Genomic DNA, 22,360 nt, shown 5'->3' with positions numbered 1-22,360 from the left:
GTCCAATTAAAAATGATTGAGGGACACCTGGGTGGCTCAGTTGGTTAAGCAGTTGCCTTCAGCTCAGGTCGTGATGCCAGGGTCCTGGGATCAAGTCCCTTATCAGGCTCCTTGCTCAGCAGGGAGCCTGCTTCTCTCTTTCCCTCTGCCTGCCACTCTGCCTGCTTGTGGGCTCTCTCGCTCTCTCTCTCAATTAAATAAATAAAATATTTTTTAAAAATGGTTGAGCTGTAAATTGTATTTTGTGTTTCATACCATAATAAAATAATTCTAATTTTTTAAAAAGATTTGTTTATTTACAAGAGAGAAATAGCACACACGAGTGTGTGAGCACAAATGGGAGGAGCAGAGGAGAGGGTGAGAGAATCTTAAGCAGACTCTGCTGTGGAGCCTGAGGTGGGGATCGGTCTCACAAACTGAGCCTGAAACAAGAGTCGGATGCTTAACCGACTGTGCCACCCAGGTGCGCCTAATATATTTTAATTTAATAAATTCATTTAAATAAAATAAAAAATTTGTGTTTTCAGTTGCATTAGTTAGATTTCAGCTATTTAATGTGGCTAATGGCTCACATATTGAACAGTTTAGATGGAGGCCATTTACAATTGTTGCAGAAATTTCTAATTACACTGGTTGTGTAACATTCAAGAAGATAGTTCTCAAGATGTTGAGGTGCTTGGAGGCATTGTGAATACCATCATGGTCAGAGTGTTGGTCTAGACTTTACCTTAGGGTATTATCTTTGCTTTTCTGGCCAGATTTAAGTATCAAATATTTATTTGTGTGGTGGAAGAGTTTCTCACTATTTATATTCTATAGTAGAATTGTTATAGTATATATAACAAGCATGAAGGAATACATTCATGTATATGCACACATATAAAGAAAAAAATTAAAATAGTTCAGAACTTTTATAAATTAATAATTATGTTTTAAAAATTTGGTGTAGCTGTAGTCTTCTTTTCAGATTTTAAAAGGTATTCCTAGCTCTGAATGATAGAAAAAGAATTGCCTCTAGCACCTGTACAGTTTAATATTTTACATTCCAGCATTTTATATTAATAATGGAATTTTTTTGGTACCATGAATTAAGGGTATATATTCACCTTTTACCAGAAAATTATCCAGTTATCCCAAAACATTTTATTAAGTAATTCTGTGTATTTTTCTACTGACCTGAAATGCTATTAGTACCTTCTATACATATATGTGCTTATTTTAACAATCTCTGTCAGTAACATTCATTCCATATCATGTTCTTCTGTATCTTTTTTAATGACTATAAAAGATTATACGCTATGGCTGAGTAAATAATTTTTATACCTATATCTATCTTTTACAGTTAAACTGTGAATTTCTTGAAAGTTAAGAAACCTGCACCAATAAATCTTCATCCTCATTTATGTACATAGCCCAAAACTATATATAGTGTCTCTTTGTGTTAGATTTCAATAAATACTGTTTATTGATTGTGATTTATGAGATGATTTATGAGATTTATTAATTGTGATTTATGAGATGACATTTATGTTCCAAGAATATTTAGAATTTTGCAAAATACAGAATTCCTACTGGATTTTCTGGCTGAGTTTCTATTTCTTTCCTATCATGTGAAGAGGAAACTGAAGGATAAAGGTTATTTTCATGACATTATTATTAAAGTAATCCTTTGATCCTTGAATAAGGAAAAACATGTAATACAGAATTTTTAAATAGAACCATAAGTTGTATCTTGTACTTTCCTTCCAGTTCCCATTCCTCTGAAGTAGGTGATGCTGTTTGCTTAGCAAACTAAGTTTGCTCAGGAAGACATCTTATGTAAATTTATTCATTTAATATATTAATTTTATGTATCAAAAAATCCCCACAAGTAAGTTGCATTTATATTCTCTCATTGAATGACTATAGTATAATTTTACCTCTTGTCTAGAAAAACATGAACATTTAACATGCCTCCCATTTATTTGGCCTTATGAATATATCCGTTCCTTTTTTCTTTCTTTTAAAGATTTTATTTATTTGTTTGACAGACACAGTGGGAGAGGGGACACAAGCAGGGGGAGTGGGAGGGGGAGAAGCAGGCTTCTTATCAAGCAGGGAGCCTGATGGGGACTCGATCCCAGGACCCTGGGATCATGACCTGAGCCTAAAGCAGATACTTAACGACCGAGCCACCCAGACACTGAATATATCTGTTCCTTGAAAGGAATTCTTGTGTCACATGGATAAGTTTATTTAAAATGTCAGACTATGGGGCGCCTGGGTGGCTCAGTGGGTTAAGCCTCTGCCTTCAGCTCACGTCATGATCTCAGGGACCCGGGATCGAGCCCCACGTCGGGCTCTGCTCAGCAGGGAGCCTGCTTCCTCCTCTCTCTCTGCCTGCCTCTCTGCCTACTTGTGATCTGTCTGTCAAATAAATAAATAAAATCTTTAAAAAAAAATGTCAGACTATGAAAACACTAATTCAAAAAGATTTTTGCAGCATCATTTATAATAGTCAAATTATGGAAGCAGCCCAAGTGTCCACTGATAAATGGATAGACAATGAAGATGTGGTGTGAATTGTTGAATCACTATATTGTACACTTGAAACTAATGTAACACTATTGTTAACTTTACTGAAATAAAAATTTTAAAAAGTAAAATTTGGCAGGTGTTATGTACTAGCTCCTCAGAAAGTTGTGGGAACTTAATTTTTTCTTTTTTCTTTTTTTTTTTTTTAAGATTTATTTAGAGAGAAAAAGCATGGGGAGGGGCAAAGGGACAGGGAGAATCTCAAGCAGACTCTATTCTGAGCATGGACACCCACACAGGGCTTGTCCCGTGACCCTGAGATCATGACTTTGGCCAAAACCAAGTGTTGGTCTCCCAACCAAATGTGCCACCCAGGTGCCCTGCAACTTCATTTTTCAATCAGATTTGCATGTTCATGCACACATTCACAGTATTGAATTTAGTCATTTAGGTAGTATTTGTTTCAGGTGAAGGAAGAGTCTTAAATAGGAGAATCTTACTATTTTTAAAGATTTTATTTATTTATATGACAGAGAGCACAATCAGGGAGAGTGGGAAAGGGAGAAATAGGCTCTCCACTGAGCAGGGATCCCGAGGTAGAGCTTAATGCCTGGACCCTTGGGATCATGACCTGAGCCAAAGCCAGATCCTTAACAGACTGAGCCACCCAGGTGCCCCTTTAATTTTTTTAAATTTATGTATTTGTTTTAGAGAGAGAGAGAAAGAGAGTGTGAATGAGCAGAGGGAGGGGCAAAGGGAGAAGGAGAATCTCCAGCAGACTCACACTGATCACAGAGCCCAATGCGGCACTTGATCTCAGGACCCTGAGATCATGACCTGAGCCAAAATCAAGAGTCAGGCACTTAACCGACTGAGCCACTCAGGCAACCCCTGTTAGAATTATTTATGTTGGTTTAAGTCCATTGTATTATATTGCAAAAACTGAAAATCCTTGTTGATTTTTTTCATATATTTTAAAAACCATCACATCTGGACCTGATGCTGTATTATGGTGTTCTGTCTTGTAATGGAATTTACCCTCAGATTTTTATCTTTAAATATCCAAATCACTGTTTCTTAAATAGTTATTATGGACTTAAAGGTTATGTCTGCAGCACAGAAATTGTTTTGGTTGGCTTTTTTTTATTGGCATTCGGTTAGCATTTTGTCAGTTAACACCATTTGCTAGTTTTTGTTACTATTGTGTTCTTATTTCCCAAGTTGAAAAGAAGGTATCTGTGACTTAGGAAGGTTCATTGAAACATAAAAGTAATGATGAAAATGAGATTGTAAGTCTGTAACTCATGTAAACTTAACAGTGAACTGATCGACAGTTTAAATATGAATAATTCATATGTATGTCTTTGGAGAAATCAGTCTTTGTAATACCTGTGAAGGTGCAAAAAGAAAAAGTACAAACAAAACCTATGATGTCTATTGAAATGATACTCTGTTGATCTGTCCCTAGTTCTCTGTTCACTCGATATTATGAAACATGCTTATAGAATTTTCCTATTTAAATATTGGCAATATTTTCCAAAAAAGTATAGTAGTATATTAAGCAAGTTATTCCATAATGACTTAAACTTGGTGAATTGGGTCATTACATGCAGAGAAGAGAGAAAAAACCTAGATGCTTCTTTCATAGTTGCACTCTTTGCAGCATCGACAGGTACAACTTATATCATTCCAAAGAAGTTTATAAAACCAGCCACAAAGAATTGAATAATCCTCTGAGAGAAGCTAAGTGAGCTATTGGCAAAATTCCTTTTTCTGTGCTCTATTAAAATCCCATAATGGCACAATGGCATACGTTGTGAAAGTGGAATCACTTCTGTGTGTGGCTGTCATCAGGTATTATGCTTTGTGTTTAGATGAAACCGCTTGTATAGAATATGAATTTGCTTTTGGCATACATATAATTTGAGTAGAAGAAGTACTTGATTATTTTTTGTTTAAAATAGTAATTCAAAGCTAAAGGAAAAAAAATTCTTCTAATAGTATTCATTTTAAGACCTATGATACAGTACATGTATTGACAGGGAGCCATCTATATGTGTTGCCAGGAATGGTGTATTACCTAATGAAAGAACTTGTGCCTGAATGGTAATTCACATACAATTTTTTCAATTAACTGTAGATGTGTTTGTTGCCTTATATGTCTCCAGTGTTGAAGATATTAATGAAAATTTTGTATTAAGTCAAATGTGGCCATTAAGCATATTTTCAGCATCTTCTCTGAAAACAAATTAGGGTGCTCTTCCTTTTTGTAGTACTCTAGCTCTGGGAGAGCAAAATTCTCATGTAACTTCTTGAAGGATAGAAAGAGAACACTTCTGTATTTTTTTTTATAAGTTGTACTTCTCAATGTTATATATATATATTTTTTTTTTTTTTAATTTGGTATCTTTTTTTTTTTTTTAAAGATTATTTATTTATTTATTTGACAGAGAGAAATCACAAGTAGATGGAGAGGCAGGCAGAGAGAGAGAAGGAAGCAGGCTCCCTGCTGAGCAGAGAGCCCGATGCGGGACTCGATCCCAGGACCCTGAGATCATGACCTGAGCCGAAGGCAGCAGCTTAACCCACTGAGCCACCCAGGCGCCCTTAATTTGGTATCTTGACAGAAGCTTTTGCTTCAACCAACATCAGCTAAATGTTGAGAATAAAGATTCTCTAAAACCAAGATTCCCTAAAACCAACAAGCCTTACCACTGAGAATATAATATGGCTTTCTTAACAGTTGTTCACTTTGTTTAATTTGACAAACAATGAAATTGGTGCTGTATTTTACAATTATATCCAAATGTTGTCATGAAACCTGACGAAATACTTTTCAACTTAGAGTACAGACAGAGTTGATAAGAAATCCACTTACCTCTCTTGGAAAGGAGACAAGATGACAGAGGAGTAGGGGATCCTGTTTCAACTCGTCCCCTGAATTTAGCTGGATATATATCAAACCATTTTGGACACCCATGAAATCATCCTTAGATTATGATTATATATCTGGATCTCAACAAGCAGAAATGTGACTGCTTTTTGCAAGGTAGGATGTTTAGAGTCATGACTCTGTGGGGAGATACCAGAAGATGAGCAGAAGTGGGAGGAGGGAACCTCCAAAGCTCGTACCTTGGAAGGGGTACAACAGCAGAGTGCCAATTCAGAACCCTTAGAAATCTGCTCTAGTGAGAGACATACCTCTCTAATGGGGGCTCGGGAAATGAAAAGGCAAAAATTCTAGGTGTAGAGCATTGTGGTCTCAGTTTAGGGGGAACCACAGAGCAAAATGGGATTCCTGAAATGGTAGAGTGCCTTAGCATTGGAGACAGGAAACAGGTTATGGTTAGTGAACCCAGAAAGGGACTCTCAGCTCCAGTTGCCATAAACTGGGAGCCAGGCCAGTCGATAACTGCTCTTTCCTTTAAGAGCCTGAAAAAACCTGGAACCTGAACCTTCAACCAGGCAAAAACTTGCAGCATGATAGTGGCCAGGAGAAGGCTTCAGAGCAGAACCCAGACCTGATTCCAGAGTTTTAGGTGTACACATGAACCCACAGCCACTCATGGTTTTAGAATCACAAAAGGCAGTGGCACTCCTGGGCCCCTGAGACTACCTCTGAGAGAGTTGCTATGGGCGCACACTACAGGAGGCCGCAGTTTTTAGCAACACCTGCAGAAGTGGAGATTGTTTGTCCTGGAAGGGCTATTAAAGAGGACAGATTGAGATTTTTTGCTCTGGGCCAGAGGTTTGGCTGCGGCTATTTTTGCTCTGATTCTCTGAAGAGGCAGGGAAAGCATCCAGGGAGCAAAAGCCACACAGAAGACTGGTTTCCACTGAGCCCATCCTCCTGACAGGGAGCAGGGTATCTCTGCACAGGTGGGGTTACCTGAGAAACAGTGCAGCAGGCCCCTCCCCTGGAGGGAAGACAGGCTGGAAGAACAGGTGGATGAGAATCCTCTGGATCCTATGAGGCTGTAAAATCCCAACGCCAGAGGAAAATTGTATATTGAGCTCCAGGTGTGACTTCACGACTTGTTTATTTTTTAGATTTTTTTTCCCTTTTCTCATGCTTTTTCTCTGTTGTATTTTTCTTCTCTTCTCTTTATTTCAGCTAGATATCTGTTATATCAGCTCATTTTTCACAGTTGCTTTTTAGCTTGTATTTTTACACATGTATACTTTTTAAAAATAGATATATGCTTTATTTTAGATCTTTTTTCACTCTGTTCAGTTTTACCTTTTTCATATATACAGGTTTTACTTTCCTTTTGATTTTGGGATGTGGTGTCCTCTAACACACAGACCAAAATACATCCAGGAACAACTGAAATACACTGCTTTGCCCATTGAGAAATTATAGCCCCCCATTTTTCAATTTTTCAATTTTATTCTTGTGTTTCATTTTGGCTTTAGTTTTTTTTTGGTGGTGGCATTTGACCCCTCTGCATTTTGCTAGGGTGCATCTAGCTTGGTCATGGTTGATATTTTGAACTCTGCATTCACTCAGCCATTCCTTAACAGAATGACTAGGAGGAGGAACTCTCAACAAAGAAAAGAACCAGAAACAATGTCCTCTGCCACAGAACTAAGGAACATGGATATAAGCAAGATGTCAGAGATGGAATTCAGGATAGCAATCATGAAGTCAATAGCTAGGCTTGAAAAAAGCATTAGTGACAATATAGACTCTCTAAGGGCAGAAATGAGATCTAAGCAGGTTGAACTTAAAAATGCTATGAATGAGGGGTGCCTGGGTGGCCCAGTCATTAGGCCATGATCCTGGGGTCCTGGCATCAAGCCTCGGGCTCCCTGCTTGGCAGGAAGCCTGCTTTTCCCTCTCTCACTGTCTCTGCATGTGTTCCCTCTCGCTGTATCTCTCTTTGTCAAATAAATAAAATCTTTTAAAAAAAATGCTATGAATGAGATGCAATCTAAACTGGATACTCTAACAGTGAGCATAAATGAGGCAGAAGAGCAAATCAGTGATCTAGAAAAAAACTGATAGGAGGAAAATAGGGATAAGCAGCTACTAGCCCATGAAAATAGATCAATGAAATGATGCCATGAAACATACTAATGTCAGAATTATTGGGCTCCCCGAGGAGGTGGAGGGAGAGGGAAGACACAGAAGGTATATTTGAGCAAATCATAGATAACTTCCCTGATCTGGGGAGGGAAACAAGCATTTATGTCCAAGAGGCAGAGAGGACTCCTCCCAAAAATAAATAAAAATAAGTCAACATCCCAACATATAATAGTGAAACTTGCAAATCTTAGAGCCAAGGAAGTTACCCTGAGAGAAGCTAGAGGGAAGAGATTTCTTATATTTGGAGGGAGGAACATTAGAATAACGTCAGACTTGTCCACAGAAAGCTGGGAAGCCAGAAAGGGCTGGCAAGACATATTGAGGGTACTAAATGAAAAGAACATGTAACCAAGAATACTTTACCCAACAAGGCTGTCATTCAGAATGGATGGAGAGATAGAGTTTTCAGGACAGACAGAAAGAAACTGAAAGAATATGTGGCCACCAAACCAGCCCTGTGAGAAAAATTAAGGGGGATTCTGTAAGTGAAGAGCAACCGATAAGTCACACAGACCAGAAAGAAACAAAATCTATAGAAATGGACTTGACAGGTAATAAAATGGCACTCAATTCCTATCTTTCAATAGCACACTGAATGTAAATGGGCTGATTGCTCCCATTAAGACAGAGGATTTCAGATTGGATTAGAAAGCAGGACCCATCCATATGCTGTCTGCAAGAGACTCATTTTGAACCTAAAAACACCTCCAGATTGAAAGTGAGGGGATAGAGAACCTTTACCATGCTAATGGTCCTCTAAAGAAAGCTGGGGTAGCAATCCTCATATCAGATAAATTCAATTTTAAACCAAAGACCATAGTAAGAGATGTAGAGGGACACTATATCATACCTAAAAGGTCTATCCAATAAGAAGATCTAACAATTATAAATATCTAAGTCTTCAACATGGAAGCAGCCAGTTATACAAGCCAGTTAATAGCCAAAATAAAGAAACTTTGATAATACATTAGTAGTAGAAGACCTCAACACTTCACTTAAGCAATGGACAGATCATCTAAGCAGATTAACCAAGAAACAAGAGCTTTGAATGACACATTGGACCAGATGGACTTCATAGATATATACAGAACATTCCATCCTAAAACAACAGAATACTTGTTCTTCTCCAGTGCCAACAGAACTTTCTCCAGAATAGGCCACATACTGGGTCATAAATCAGGTCTCAACTGGTACCAAAAGATTGAGATTATCCCCTGCATATTTCAGACCACAGTGCTGTGAAACTGGAACACAACAAGAAGAAATTTGGAAGGAACTCAAACACTTGGAAGTTAAAGAGTATCCTGCTAAAGGATGTTTGGGCCAACCAGGAAATTCAAGAACTTAAACAATTCAATGAAACTAATGAAAATGAAAACACATCGACCCAAAACCTATAGGATACTGCAAAGGTGGTCCTAGGAGGGAAATACGTAGCCATCCAAGCCTCTTCGAAAAAATTAGAAAAATCCCATATGCACAAGCTAAACTTAACCTAAAGGACTTGGAGAAAGAACAGCAAATAAGGCCTAAACCAAACAGAAGAGAAATAATAATGATTAGAGCAGAAATCAATGAAATACAAATCAGAAAAGCAGTAGAACGGATCAATGAAACTAGAAACTAGTTCTTTGAAGCAATTAGTAAGATTGGTAAACCTTTGGCCAGACTTATCCAAAAGAAAAGGGAAAGTACCCAAAGTAATAAAATCATGAATGAAAGAGGAGAGGTCACAATTAACACCAAGGAAATAGAAACAATTATTAGACATTATTATCAGCAATTGTATGCCAACAAATTAAGCAATCAAGAAAAAGTGGACACATTCCTGGGAACTTATAAACTACTAAGACTGAAATAGGAAGAAATAGACAATCTGAACAGACCAATAACCAGCAAGGAAATTGAAGCAGTAATCAAAAACCTCCAAAAAAATAAGAGTGCAGAGCCAGATGGCTTCCCAGGGGAATTCTACCAAACCTTTAAAGAAGAAATAATGCCTATTCTACTGAAGCTGTTTCAAAAAATAAAAATAATGGGAAAACTTCCTCTTTCTATGAGGCCAGCTTTACTCTGATCCCAAAACTAGAAAAAGATCCCATCAAAAACGAGAATTACAGACGAATAGCCTTATGAACATGGATGCCAAAGTATTCCTAGCCAATAGGATCCAACAGTACATTAAAAAGATTATTCACAACAATCAGGTGAGTTTTATTCTGGGATGCAGGGTGGTTCAGCTTTCAGAAATCAATCAGCGTGATAGAGCACAGTAATAGAAGAAAAGACAAAAAACGTATGATCCTTTCAACTGATAGAAAAAGCACTTGATAAAATACAGCAGCCTTTCCTGATTAAAACTGTTCAAACTATAAGGATAGAGGGAACATGCGTAAGTATCATAAAAGCCATCTATGAAAAGCCCACAGCGATTGTCATTCTCAGTGGGGAAAAACGGAGAGCTTTTGCCTTAAGGTCAGGAACCTGACAGAGATGCCCCTTTCACCATTATTGTTCAACATAGTACTAGAAGTCCTAGCCTTAGCAATCAGACAACAAAAAGAATAAAAGGCATTCAAATTGGCAAAGAAATCCATTTACCTCTCTTATGTTGGAATAGTTAACTTCAATTAGAAAGTTAACTTTAAGTTGAAATAGTCAACCTCCAGCCTTCTAGAGTTTGAATATGATATATACACATTAACTTGATTTTACAAACAGTGCTAAAAATTATCTTTGGTGAGAAATCCGTGGCTAACTTTTGGGTCATATGTGATGCAATTATCACCTATTTGATAGATTTGAGATGCTTGCTGTCATAATTTTCAATTTGTGGTCAGATTTAGTACACCTGTTGTGAAAAAGGGAAACTAACCTGATGTAGGTAGGACCTTAATGTTGGTTATAGAGATGGGTATAATGTTACCATGTTCAAAGATTACAAGTTATCCTCTGTGTCCAGTGTGAGTCCATTGATTTTGTTTTGTTTTCATTAATTAAAAGTTATGATAAAGTTTTTAAAGATTTGCTTTGAAGGTTTTGTGTGTGTGTGTGTGTGTGTGTGTGTGTGTGTGTGTGTGATCTCTATACCCAATTTGGGGTTTGAACTCATGACTGCAGTATCAGGAGTTGGATGCTACACTGACTTAGCCAGCCAGGTATCCCTCAAACATTTGCTTTAAATTGTTAATCCCAGCTAAACTGCCGGTAAATGGTCAACAGACGCTAAAAATTGTAGAATTTTCTTTTAAAACAAAGTTAGAATACTTTCTAGAGATAGCATTTACTTTGTTACCTGGATAAGACACTTGTATTTTTTTTCTTTTTTTTTTTTTTTAAGAGATTTATTTATTTGTTAGAGACAGAGACAGGGAGAAAGAGAGCAAGCTTGCCAGTGGGTGAAGAGGGAGAGAATCTTTTTTTTTTTTTAAAGAATTTATTTATTTTTTTTAAGTTTTTTTATTCATTTATTTGACAGAGAGGGATCACAAGTAGACAGAGAGGCAGGCACGGAGGGGTGGGGGGAGCAGGTTCTCTGCTGAGTAGGGAGCCCAATGTGGGCTCCATCCCAGGACCCTGAGATCACGACCTGAGCTGAAGGCAGAGGCTTAACCCACTGAGCCATCCAGGCTCCATGAGAGAGAGAATCTTAAGCCGACTCCCGACTGAGTCTGGAGCCTGACATGGGGCTCAATCTCTTGACCCACGAGATTACGACCTAAGCTAAAACCAGGAGTCAGACATTCAGCCAACTGAGCCACCCAAGTGCCCTGACATTTAAATTTTGTGACCTTTGATTTCCTCATTTGTAGAACTGGCATTGTGGTGGTAAAAGGTGATTGTACAGTAATTGTTTTTTCCTCATTTAATCTTAGGAATTTACTTGTGAAGTAGATTAGCTAATATTCTTACATTCATGGAAAGGATAAATTACTTGCCCAAGTAAATGGCAGTTGGGATTTGAAGCCAAGTCCTGTGATTTTGTGTCCATTGCTATTGCCCTTATTTCATTTTATTTTTATTTATTTATTTTAAAAAGATTTTTACTTATTTATTTGACAGAGAGAGATCACAAGTAGGCAGAGAGGCAGGCAGAGAGAGGAAGGGAAGCAGGCCTCCTGCCGAGCAGAGAGCCCGATGCAGGACGCCATCTCAGGACCCCGAGATCATGACCCGAGCCGAAGGCAGCGGCTTAACCCACTGAGCCACCCAGGCACCCGTTCTTATTTCATTTTAAACATGTTACAGATTTCTTCTTCTTCTTCTTCTTCTTCTTCTTCTTCTTCTTCTTCTTCTTCTTCTTCTTCTTCTTCTTCTTTTTTTCTTTCCTGGATTCAGTAGCACAAATGCTAGTTTGTAGTATTTAACATGGTTTCATAATGAAAAGCTGATATTCTTATTTTCAGAAAACCTATGGTAAGTTAGTACGTAACACCACTTACCCCATGCTTTTGACTAAAGTTCGTATTGATTATATATTTTTATGTAAAAAAAAAAATGGTCGTGTAAAAGGATTAAAGTGTAAGCAGTGGAAAAGAACAGCAACAATATAGCAGTAAACCTAGTGATCTGCTAATTTGTCTCTGGGGTGTCTTCCTCAGTGGTTTCCTTTGCTTGTAGATACTTTGGAAAACTCACCACAGCAATAACACATTCTCTCAGCCATGTTTCATTTTGTTTGTGGCATGGTCTGTCCGCTTCTGAAAGAGATGAGTTGACAGTGAGTGCTCTTTGTACTTAGGTTATCAAATCATTGTACTTAGTTGTTGGGTTGCAGATGTCTCCTTATCAGGAGGTGTCTAAAGTAACCTCTTAAAAAATGCCACTCTGATTCTGAATTGCTGCGTATTGTGGTAAAGATAAGTTTTTAAAAGTAGAGTTGTAAACCGTACTAGTAAATACTTGAATAAATTTCTTTTGAATACTTTGAGTTATCCTGCCATGTATATTCAAAATATGATATTATTCTTGACATTTTTTTGACAGACCCCATATCCCTCTGGACAGAATGCAGGTCCAACCACGTTGGTATACCCTCAAGCCCCTCAGACAATGAATTCACAACCTCAAACCCGTTCTCCGGTAAGTATACAGAAGCTTGTTCTAGACAGTGTTTTCCGTTTAAGTTTGTGTTTTTAGGAGCTTCGGTTCCTTTGGCTAAAACTTTTACTCGTTTTTGGAAACTTGTTCCAAGGACAGTTTATTTTACTTTATTATTATTATTATTACTATTATTATTGTTGTTGTTGTTGGTCAGCACTGAATTTTCAGACTTTTAGTATAGGAATAATTTAAATTTATTGAGAGAAGAAATGGAGCTTTTTATCTTCTTTTACTTTTCTGTGGCATGATTTTTTTTTTTAAATCTGGTTGCATTCAGGTTCATTTCAGCTCTTAATTTGTTGTACTGTTCACAATTCAGGAGGACAGTAAAGCACAGTGATTTTAAAAGTAAATTAAATTTCATTAATTAGACTCTCAAATTTCAGTAGTTTGGGAAGTAAGATTTCTGAATCGGTGTCGCTAGCACAGTTCTAACCATTTGACAGTTTGGACATATGCATGACACACACCATTGGTATATTTATTGTTTCAGACGGTAGATAAATTGCGATACAAATTAAAATGCTGTCATCCTCTTTGCTCATCCTTTACATGGATTGCAATAAATATTGCAAAGACTGAGAATTTACTCTAGGTTCATCCCTCTGTTTCACAAAAGTATATAGTGGCTTCAGCTGTCCATTCCTTAGAACGTCGTTTCCTGCCCTGCATGACTAATTTTTGCCAGAAGGTGCTTCTGTAACATCTCACATCGTATCTCACATTCCTACTTGTATCTCAGCTCTGTGTTTTCCTCAGAGTACAGGTATCTTCTTTTGGTTTCCCACCCCTGCTTTTTTGCCTGTAGTATAGGGGTATTTCATTGCATTAGCTCCTATTCATTTGATTTTATGCATGAACTGAGAAATGTTGAAATGTATGAAAAATTGCTCAAAGAACTAGAGATCATGGACTGCACCAAAATGTAATCTCTTTCTTACCCTCTTCTGTCTTCCTTTTCCCTATTGCCCTCTTCTCCAATACCTGTTCTTAGATCCTGGTTCTCCCCAGGGGGTGGAAGAACCTTTCTAAAGAGGTGGGACTTTGGTCCTAGTTGCCTGTTTGCTTGTCTTTTTTTTTCTTTTTTCCTTTTTCTTTTCTTTTTCTTTTTCTTTCTTTCTTTCTTTCTTTTTTTTTTTTGCTGAAATGATCAACAAGATGTCCGATGCAAGTTGTGTTCTGAGAGTGGTTTGGGGTTGTGGATACTTGACTACTTGGAGTGGGCCTGAGATCTCACCAGATTAATTTAGATAGGCCCTGCTTCTAGTCATTAAACATGGGACATTATGGTAAGCTCTTACTGCAAAGAACTATGGCCCTCTTCACCCCCATCCCCTTTTTATAATTATTGAAAGAAAAGAAATTTACATGGTTAGAACTGGCGCAAAACCTGACTGAAGAGCTGCATCTCTAAACCAGTTTTTTTGACAGCCCAGCAGAACAGTGCCAATACATTGCACAGACAACTGGAAGAGGAGGAAGGTTTTGGAACAGACTCCCGTTTACAGGTCCTTGGCTGGAAGAGGCTGGATAAAATACTGCATTGTAAGCAATATAACAAACTGTACTTCTTGCAGGCAGTGGTGCCTCTGGCACTCATTATTTTTGACCACATCCATTTATTGGCTGATGAACAGAAATGCTATGATTTTGCTTCTTCTCTGGAAGTCTAACCTAGCATGGCAGTTTCTGCCAGGCACAGTGGGGAAAAGAATAACAAATTGGGTGGGTCTTCTTGATTGGGAATTAGACAGGAGTAATTTGGGGTTTAGATTGTTCTTTATTTTAAACTCGAAGAGGGATATCCCTTTCAGATAAATTTGATATTAAAAGATAAATTTCAAGGCTTCTTTTTCCCTCTTTCCTTTTTATAATTGAATATCAAAGAGGAAATTGTCTGTAGTTGTCAGCCATGTTTCTGTGGTCATAAACTCTTCAGATACTATCCTCTATGCAATTTTTGCCATCTGCTCTGCTAGTGACCATTACCACGCCCATTACTAAAAACCACACACATAACATTCCATTACATATCCCAAAACAAGTGCAAGACTAGCAAACCCTAGACTACTCTTGCTTGTTGTTTTGGGTCCAGTTTTCTTTATTTCATTTGTGTTGGTGCTGGGAGGGTGAAGTTGGGATATGAAGTTTGACAGGATTGCATTTTCTTTCTACATCCCAAGTTGCCATAGTTTAGTCTCATCCATCCCACAGCTATCTCAACTGGTGAGGAGAGGTAAGCTGTTGCACTAAGGAAGGGACCCTTCCCTTGGCTTTGTAGAGCAGCTAAAGCTTACTCCATTCTATTTCTGCATTAATGGGCCATTGGCAATTGCACAGTTTAGGCTCTTCTGTTCTTCCCTGGACAGCTGCCTTTGCAATCCAAGTGGCTTCACGTGGCACTCCCTCCCTCTTTCAGGTTATCTTTGTGTCCGTATTTCTATTTGATGTATAGTATCTTAGTGAAATTCATATTATTGAAAATTTGTTTAAAAACAAAAAGGTACTGTTCAGCTACCTATCTGTTCCATTTTCTGGTTATACTGGAACTCTTTAAAAAATAGTTTATTTTTAAATAGCCTCCAAAGTATCTATTAAATGCCTCGTTGGAAGGGGGAACAGTTTTGGCTTTTGCAGTAACCTGTATCCACTGGTACTATTTTGTGGTTCTAAGTGCCAAAGATGCATCAGTGTTATGTTGGCCATGCCCTGTTGCCAACTGTGCACAGAAGAGTGAGTGAATGGGTGGGTGGGTGGCATTAATATTGGATCCAAGTTCACAGAAGGCTGCTTTCCTTAATATCTACAGTCCTCACCATCTAAAAACCCCTTAAAAAATAAAAAGAAGAAATGAATGTTTCTATTTTTAATATGAGCCAGCAGCGACTACAGTTTGTTCTGTTGCTTACAGTTACCCATAGGATTAAGACTGTTGTCATTCCAAGTGGAAAGCTCAATAGCCAATGGTGACTAGTGCAAAATAGACTAGGGTACTTTCCAACTAACTTGTGGTTTTTTTTTGGTTTGTTTTTTTTTTGTTTTTGGTTTTTTAAAAATATATGTGTAATTTTATAAGGTACTCCTCTTGCTCATAGAAAGTTCTCTTTTGATTGGAACCTTCCGAATACATGAAGTTACAACTTTTATTTTAGAGCCTTAGAAATGAGACCTTTCTGTGGAACAGTGATAAGACAGGTACTGCTATACTCAGGTTAATTTTTTAACGTGGCCCTTCTCTCTCATTTTCTTCAAAAGTGTCATGAAGAAACATCTCACTTCCACCCCCTACTTTCATACCACATGGGTGGTATTGCCTATTCTTGAAATTTGGTGTCCATAGTAGAGGTATGATCTGTTTTCTTTTCATAATTGGAAAACTGAAAATATAAGACCTCAGTTTCTATGAAGAGAAAAAGTTCACGAAGTAAAGTTGCCCTTATCATCATTCTAAAAAACTCTTTTATAGTAGTTAGCAGATACAATGGCTGACCTAACACACTCTAATCACACAGGTCATCAAGGGCTCGTTAATTTATGCTGAAAAACTTCAGATTGTGTTTAAGACACTTTTCATTACTTGAAAAATAGGTGATATTTTAGCTTCTAAGAAGAATTCTTAATAAAGCAGTCTTCAGCCAGCTCCTGCATTGTGGCATGTGCTCCACTGCAATTTTTTGAAAATTATTTACGTGAAATAACAGCAATTGGGGAATAATTCCACATCTCTTGCATGTAACTTAAATTCTGAGTATGAGGGATTGGTTCTTAGTTAATCTTCAGTCTGATTCACCTGCAGTGTTGAGTTAATAGAAGGAAGGCTTTCTAGGAAATAACTGAAGACGTATTTTAGTTTCTTAAATGTATTCCATTCAAGTCCTTGTGGTTTGCGTTCAAAACTGCTTTGTAAATATTTTCTTTTCACTATTAAGGGGGTTGTTAACATTTCAATAGTTAATGTATTAGTAGCCAGTACATGACACTATGTCCCGAACAGTTTTCTCTGTCTTTTTTAGTGAAGTCACACTGGAAATCTAGTTAATGGTCTAGTGAAGAATAGTTGATCTTACAAGTTTAGTACTTAAAATTTTATTAGTAGGAAAGCTTTTTCTTTCATTGTACATTAGGGAAAGTCAGAGAGTGTGTATTACCTGCTTTTAAGCACTCTGTTGGGCTAAGGAATTATATTTTTTTGTTTGTTTTTATTCTCAGTATCAAATAGCAGTAGGTACATATGGACAGTGTTGTGCTGTTGTGTATAAAAAATGAGAGATTTGATTTCTTTCACTCTTTTTTCTTCCTGAGCTTATAATAGTACCACTTTGATTAATCATTTTAGAGGGTGATGTTCTTTACCAGCTATTTGCTTTGGTATGCCTGATATTAAACTTTACTAGTTAATTGTATTTAAATATATATGTCGTAATTTATATATTTAAATATATATATTTATATATTATAAATATATTTGTATATTTATAGATATATAAATGAAATTTTATTCTTTAAAGAAATAAAGGAAGATACTGAAATTTCCATTTCACGTGTGAGATACCCCATTAAACTAAAGTGAATTTGAAATCGGTCCTGTTAACATTCTGTAATTCCTGTTGGACATTTTAATTACCTCCTGGCTATTTCTTATAATATAAAAACTTCTCCATTTCCTCCAGCTGTATCAGTTGCATAAGCACCCTTGACTTTTTCATGTTTGTCTTAATATAATCACTTAGTATTTCAAACCTTCTTTTGCTTTATTTTAGGATTTTTTTTTTTTAATATTCCTATCAGAGAGATACCCTTACGTGCCTAACAGCTTAGCTGTTTCTCTCCCAGCTGATAAATGGCAAACTATAGCTGGAGTGGTGTTAACCTGTTGAATCTTAGTACCTGTCTGTCACTGTCCTGCAGCAAAGCTTTGACTGTTTGTGTTTTTGTTTTTCTTTTTTTTCTTTTTTTCTTGTGGGTTTTTTTCTTTTGGCATATTGTGTGACATTTTGGTTTTTGTTGTGGTGTTTCTGACTCTTTGTGCCTTTCCTTTTGTGTTTGTTTTCCCTCCTTTTCTCAGTTTGCAGCGGGGCCTCGACCTGCCCATCACCAGGTACTGTACCCTTGCCCCTTCACTATCACCTTTAACTAATAGGTGGGGGCGTTAGTAGCTGCTGACCCTTAGAATGCTGCCATTCCAGGGAACCACCCAACCGGTACTCTTTAGGAGTAGCTCCAGTCTCCTGTGATTCTGTTCTTTTTGTCCTTCACTAATTTCACGGCATTTTGTTATTAACGAACACAATCCCTTCTGTTAATGACACAATTTAAAAATAATAAAGTGGTTTTTTCCCCCCAAAACAATAATTGCTCTCAATTTAGGGAACCCTGAAAATTTTCACATATGGTAAGCCCTCACAGATTTTGTGGTTATATGTGTTGTTTAAATTTGACTGGAACAGGCAACATTCTAAGGGTTTTCTGTTAACATTCTGATGTAACTTGTATTGATGTGTATAAAATAGCATTAGTATTTCTAAAACCACTTAATCTCAGTTACTAACTTAGATCTAATATCAAATTAACAGTTAATACATAGTCATTTGTTTCATAGAATTATTCTCAGGGTACATAGAAAATAAATACATTATTTAATTTTAATATTTGTAGCCAGTTGGTTCTTTTTAAATGAAGTAATTATATAAATTAAAATTTAAAAATGTATATGCTGACACTAATTTATTTAGCAGGAATATACTAGGGGAGGTGGTTTGGGATAAAGAAAAACCTTGCAGGGTTTTTCCCTCCAAATAGCTTCTTACAGAGTATCCTGAAACATTTTCTCTTGCTATAGTTGAAAGGGCCTAGGCCTTACAGATCTGGGTTCATATTACCAGCTTTACTGTGCAACAATCTGGGTTAAACAGATCTTTTTCTGAGCCTTAGTTCCCTCATATGGAAAACGGGAATAAATGCCCTCCATTTTAGAGATAAGATTCTTTAGGCATCTGACACAAAGTAAACAGCAGGAAGTGGTAGCTGTTTTTTGATACTGTTATGCAGCCTAGCATGGTTTGATAAAATGAAAGAAGTGTTGCCCATTGTTTACCTGTGTTAATCATAGTTAGAATTCTTATTATTGAGTAAATGGACATGGTGTAATTGCTGGATTTCATTGTCTACCAGTGATATAAGGCTCTATTTTTCAAAATGAAGTCTTTTCAATTTAGATGATATAAAACCAAGCATATTCTGAGGTGCTAAGGACACTTTGCAGGAGAACTCAGATATGGTTATGTGAAATGGATGGCAGTTCTTTGGGTTAGATGAAGAAATAAAATTCGGGTATTTTTTAGTATCAACAGACAACGTTGTTAAAGTACTTTAAGAGCTTGCAGTGTGGTGTCAACTAGACCTAGGTCTGAGTCTTACTAACTGAGTGGTTTTGGGCAATTTATTCATTGGTCCCAGCTTGTTTTCTCATCTGTAAAATGGGGACAATACTAGTACCCATCTTAGGACTGATATGAAGAGTAAATGAAATAATGGAAGGACAGTGATTAGCAGTGTTTGGCATATACTACAATTCTACATTGATTACTTATAATTGAAAGGAAGATAAGCCCATAGGTAAAAAGGTTGATTATAAATTTTATAAAATATTTTGTCAACGGTCATAGAGGCAAGGCTTAAATTTTAGTCATGGATCAAGCCATAGAACTATTCCTAACAGAGAAACCTGGGAGTTCTCTGTTCCAAAAGCAGTGTAGGAAAAAAACTACTGATTAGGAAAAACTGTTTCTAAGCTCCTTCATATAAGGCTGAGTGTTTCTATAATTTCTGTTCAATTGCATTGGTCCTCAAATAGGGATGTTGTAGTTAAGCCTTTATAAAAGAGTCTACTCTGGGAAAATTTGTTTTCTGAACTTTCTCTTGAGCCTAAAGTCTTGTGATACTCTTTGTCTTCTTTAATTCGAAAAACCAAGGAACACTTAAAGGAGACTTGGTGAGAAAAGGTTGATTTCATTTCTGAAATGATTTTCCTGTGTCATATGACTCAAAGTTTTGGCAGATTGGTTCTTTATTTAGCTATGGGATGATGCTTGTAAAGTTATGGCATGTTTCAACCATTAGAAAAGTAGAACTCCATGTGTGTATATGCTTACTATTTATTCATTAGCAAGGAACACAATTACTTTCTGACACAAGTTCTTGAAGACCCAATTCTTGAGATGGATCATAAATCCAGAGTGTTACTTTTGGATACAAAAACTTCAGAGAGCTGGCTGCTTTTTACTCTGGTATTCCTCCTTTCTAAATAGCAGTTTAAAATTTTTCATAACACCAAAGAGAATTGAGTACGGAAACCTATAACTTTGGTGGAGACAGCAGTAGGAATTAGTCCCCTTGGAAAACTAGGAGAGGGAGGGCCGGGAGTTGAAGTGACACTGCTGAGCGGGAGCTAGCTGAAGCCGTGGTGTGGCAGAGAGCGAATTGTTAGGAAGAGTTTGCTCTGCTTTATCCATGGCTGTACAGTCCAGTTTGGTTTGTTCCAGTATGGAATAGGTATTGGCATTTTGGGTGGGATAACCAGTTATGAAATCCTTCCCTGTAAATTGCAGTTCATTTAGCAACCTTAGGACTCTAAATGCCAGTAGAATTCCCCCAGTGACAATTAAAAAAAAAAAACAAAACAAAAAACACCTTCACATATTTCCAGATAACCCCCATGGAGATGATACTATTTCCCACTTGAGAAATGGTTGAAGTTTTTATTTAAAACAGTCTTCTCCTCAAATCTAAAGTCATGTTACAGGGGCTTCTTGGGTGGCTTAGTTGGGTAAGTGTCCCACTCTTGGTTTTTGGCTGAGGTTGTGATCTCAGGGTGGTGAGACCGAGCCCCATGTCGGGTTCCATTGGTGGGCATGGAGCCTGCTTGAGATTCTTTCCCTCTCCCTGTGCTCCTCCTCACATCCCCACCCGATGTCTCAAAAAAAAACGGAAGGAGGGGAGCCTGGGTGGCTCAGTGGGTTAACGCCTCTGCCTTCGGCTCAGGTCATGATCCCAGGGTCCTGGGATCGAGCCCCACATCAGGCTCTCTTCTCTGCAGTGAGCCTGTTTCCTCCTCTCTCTCTCTGTCTGCCTCTCTGCCTACTTGTGATCTCTGTCTCTCAAATAAATAAATTTAAAAAAAAATCTTAAAAAAAAAAAAGAAAAAAGAAAACGGAAGGAAAGGAAGGAAGGAAAAGAAAGAGAAAGTCAGTCAGTCAGTCAGGTAGAGGTTCATAGAGAAGGAGATGCTCATAAGACAAAACAGTACATAGAAACTTGTATAATGAGAGCAAATGGGAAAAAACATTGAGTGGTACACATAGAATACATTTTTAAAGGGTAAAACATCTATGTCCTAGGTTATTTTTGGTTTGTTGTGAATTGAAGGCATAAATGATTTTTTAATCTGTAATTGTTTTCTTTGGCCAGAAAGAATTAAATCAGGGGTTATAATTAGCTATTTCTAGTTAGACTTAGTGAATAGATTTCCTATTTCTCCTTTATTGAATTGTTCATCAGTGGCTGCCTTTCTGACCACATATCCTTTCATGCTTTGATTTTTTTTTTTTTTTAAACACAGTAATTTGATGCTGGATGATGGCTCCTGTGATTGTTGTTTCTAAAGTCCAACTGTAAATACGTTAAGTTTTTGTGACTGCTTAGTAACCATTGGTTCTATAAACATTACAAAGAATAAAAATACTGCTATTTAGATAAGATAATTGGAGGTAATTGCTTGTGAAATGAAAACACGATTGTCCAGTTTAGTAATCTAGAACCTATGTGTATATTTTTTTTTCTTCTTTGTAAAATGAAGTTAACTGAATTGAAATGAAACAACATTCTGGATAGTGATATTTTTAGTTGAATAGGATCAAGAAACTTACAGAATGTTTTTCTTGGAACTACTTTTAGGTAGAGTATCTTTATGTGTGGCCAGCTAGAGCTCTTAACTGAGTCCCTCAAGTTAGGGATACCATGCTCCAGTTAGAATTATGTCAGCCGTGTCTTCTTCCAGTACCATTAGTTTTTTAGTTTTAGGCTTTTACAGGGATTCTTTCAGATTAATTAATTAGGATGTTCCATTCTTTTTGCATTTTGTAGCCTGGAGAGAGCTTTAGATTAGACTAAGTTTTCTTACAAGGTAAAAGAAGAAGTACTAAGTAATTTTATATGCAGACACCCATGGCTTTAGAAATATGGCAACTATTTTTACTCTGATGTTTGAAAATCCCAAGGTAATTAGAAACAGAACAGAACGTACACTCATAAGTAAAGCAAGTCACTTGGTATAATGTAGATTCTGGCTTGTGTTATTAATTTCATGTTTAGTTGTTGAAATTTGTGTAGTTGTGGTTTAAAGTTACTTGTGTTCCTGTCCTTATTTTACTTTTGGATTTCACAACAGAGATCAAGTGTTGGTTATAGTCTTTGGCTGAGTAGTCTGCATTTTGAGAAAGATCAGGGAATTGGTATTTAAAAGTGTTCATAGAACAAAAATATTTTGCAATGTGTTGATACATGATTTTAGTTCCCATAATATTGACAAATGTTGAATAGTGTGCCATATTCGAAGTAATTGGATTTATTGTAAACAAATAAAAGCTTGCTAAAGCT

General features: G+C 37.0%; 1 protein-coding gene across 18 annotated transcripts in view; it reads left to right on the top strand.

The window, feature by feature from the left end:
• EIF4G3 (eukaryotic translation initiation factor 4 gamma 3) overlaps positions 1-22,360 on the top strand; it is a 350,821-nt gene that overhangs the window by 166,824 nt on the left and 161,637 nt on the right. For 9 of the 18 annotated variants that reach the window (XM_044237358.1, XM_044237356.1, XM_044237350.1 and 6 more), the window contains 3 exons: positions 12,590-12,685; positions 14,138-14,251; positions 17,772-17,804. In XM_044237358.1, the coding sequence (XP_044093293.1) occupies positions 12,656-12,685; positions 14,138-14,251; positions 17,772-17,804 (177 nt within the window). In that variant the 5' untranslated portion in view covers positions 12,590-12,655. The remainder of the gene's footprint in view (positions 1-12,589; positions 12,686-14,137; positions 14,252-17,771; positions 17,805-22,360) is intronic. The other 9 variants (XM_044237357.1, XM_044237359.1, XM_044237355.1 and 6 more) reach the window with 3 other exon arrangements.

The sequence above is a fragment of the Neovison vison genome, chromosome 2 (assembly GCF_020171115.1).
Source record: "Neovison vison isolate M4711 chromosome 2, ASM_NN_V1, whole genome shotgun sequence".
Classification (NCBI taxonomy): Eukaryota; Metazoa; Chordata; class Mammalia; order Carnivora; family Mustelidae; genus Neogale; species Neogale vison.
The sequence above is the reverse complement of the archived record's forward strand: the minus strand, read 5'-3'. Positions and strand labels throughout refer to the sequence as shown.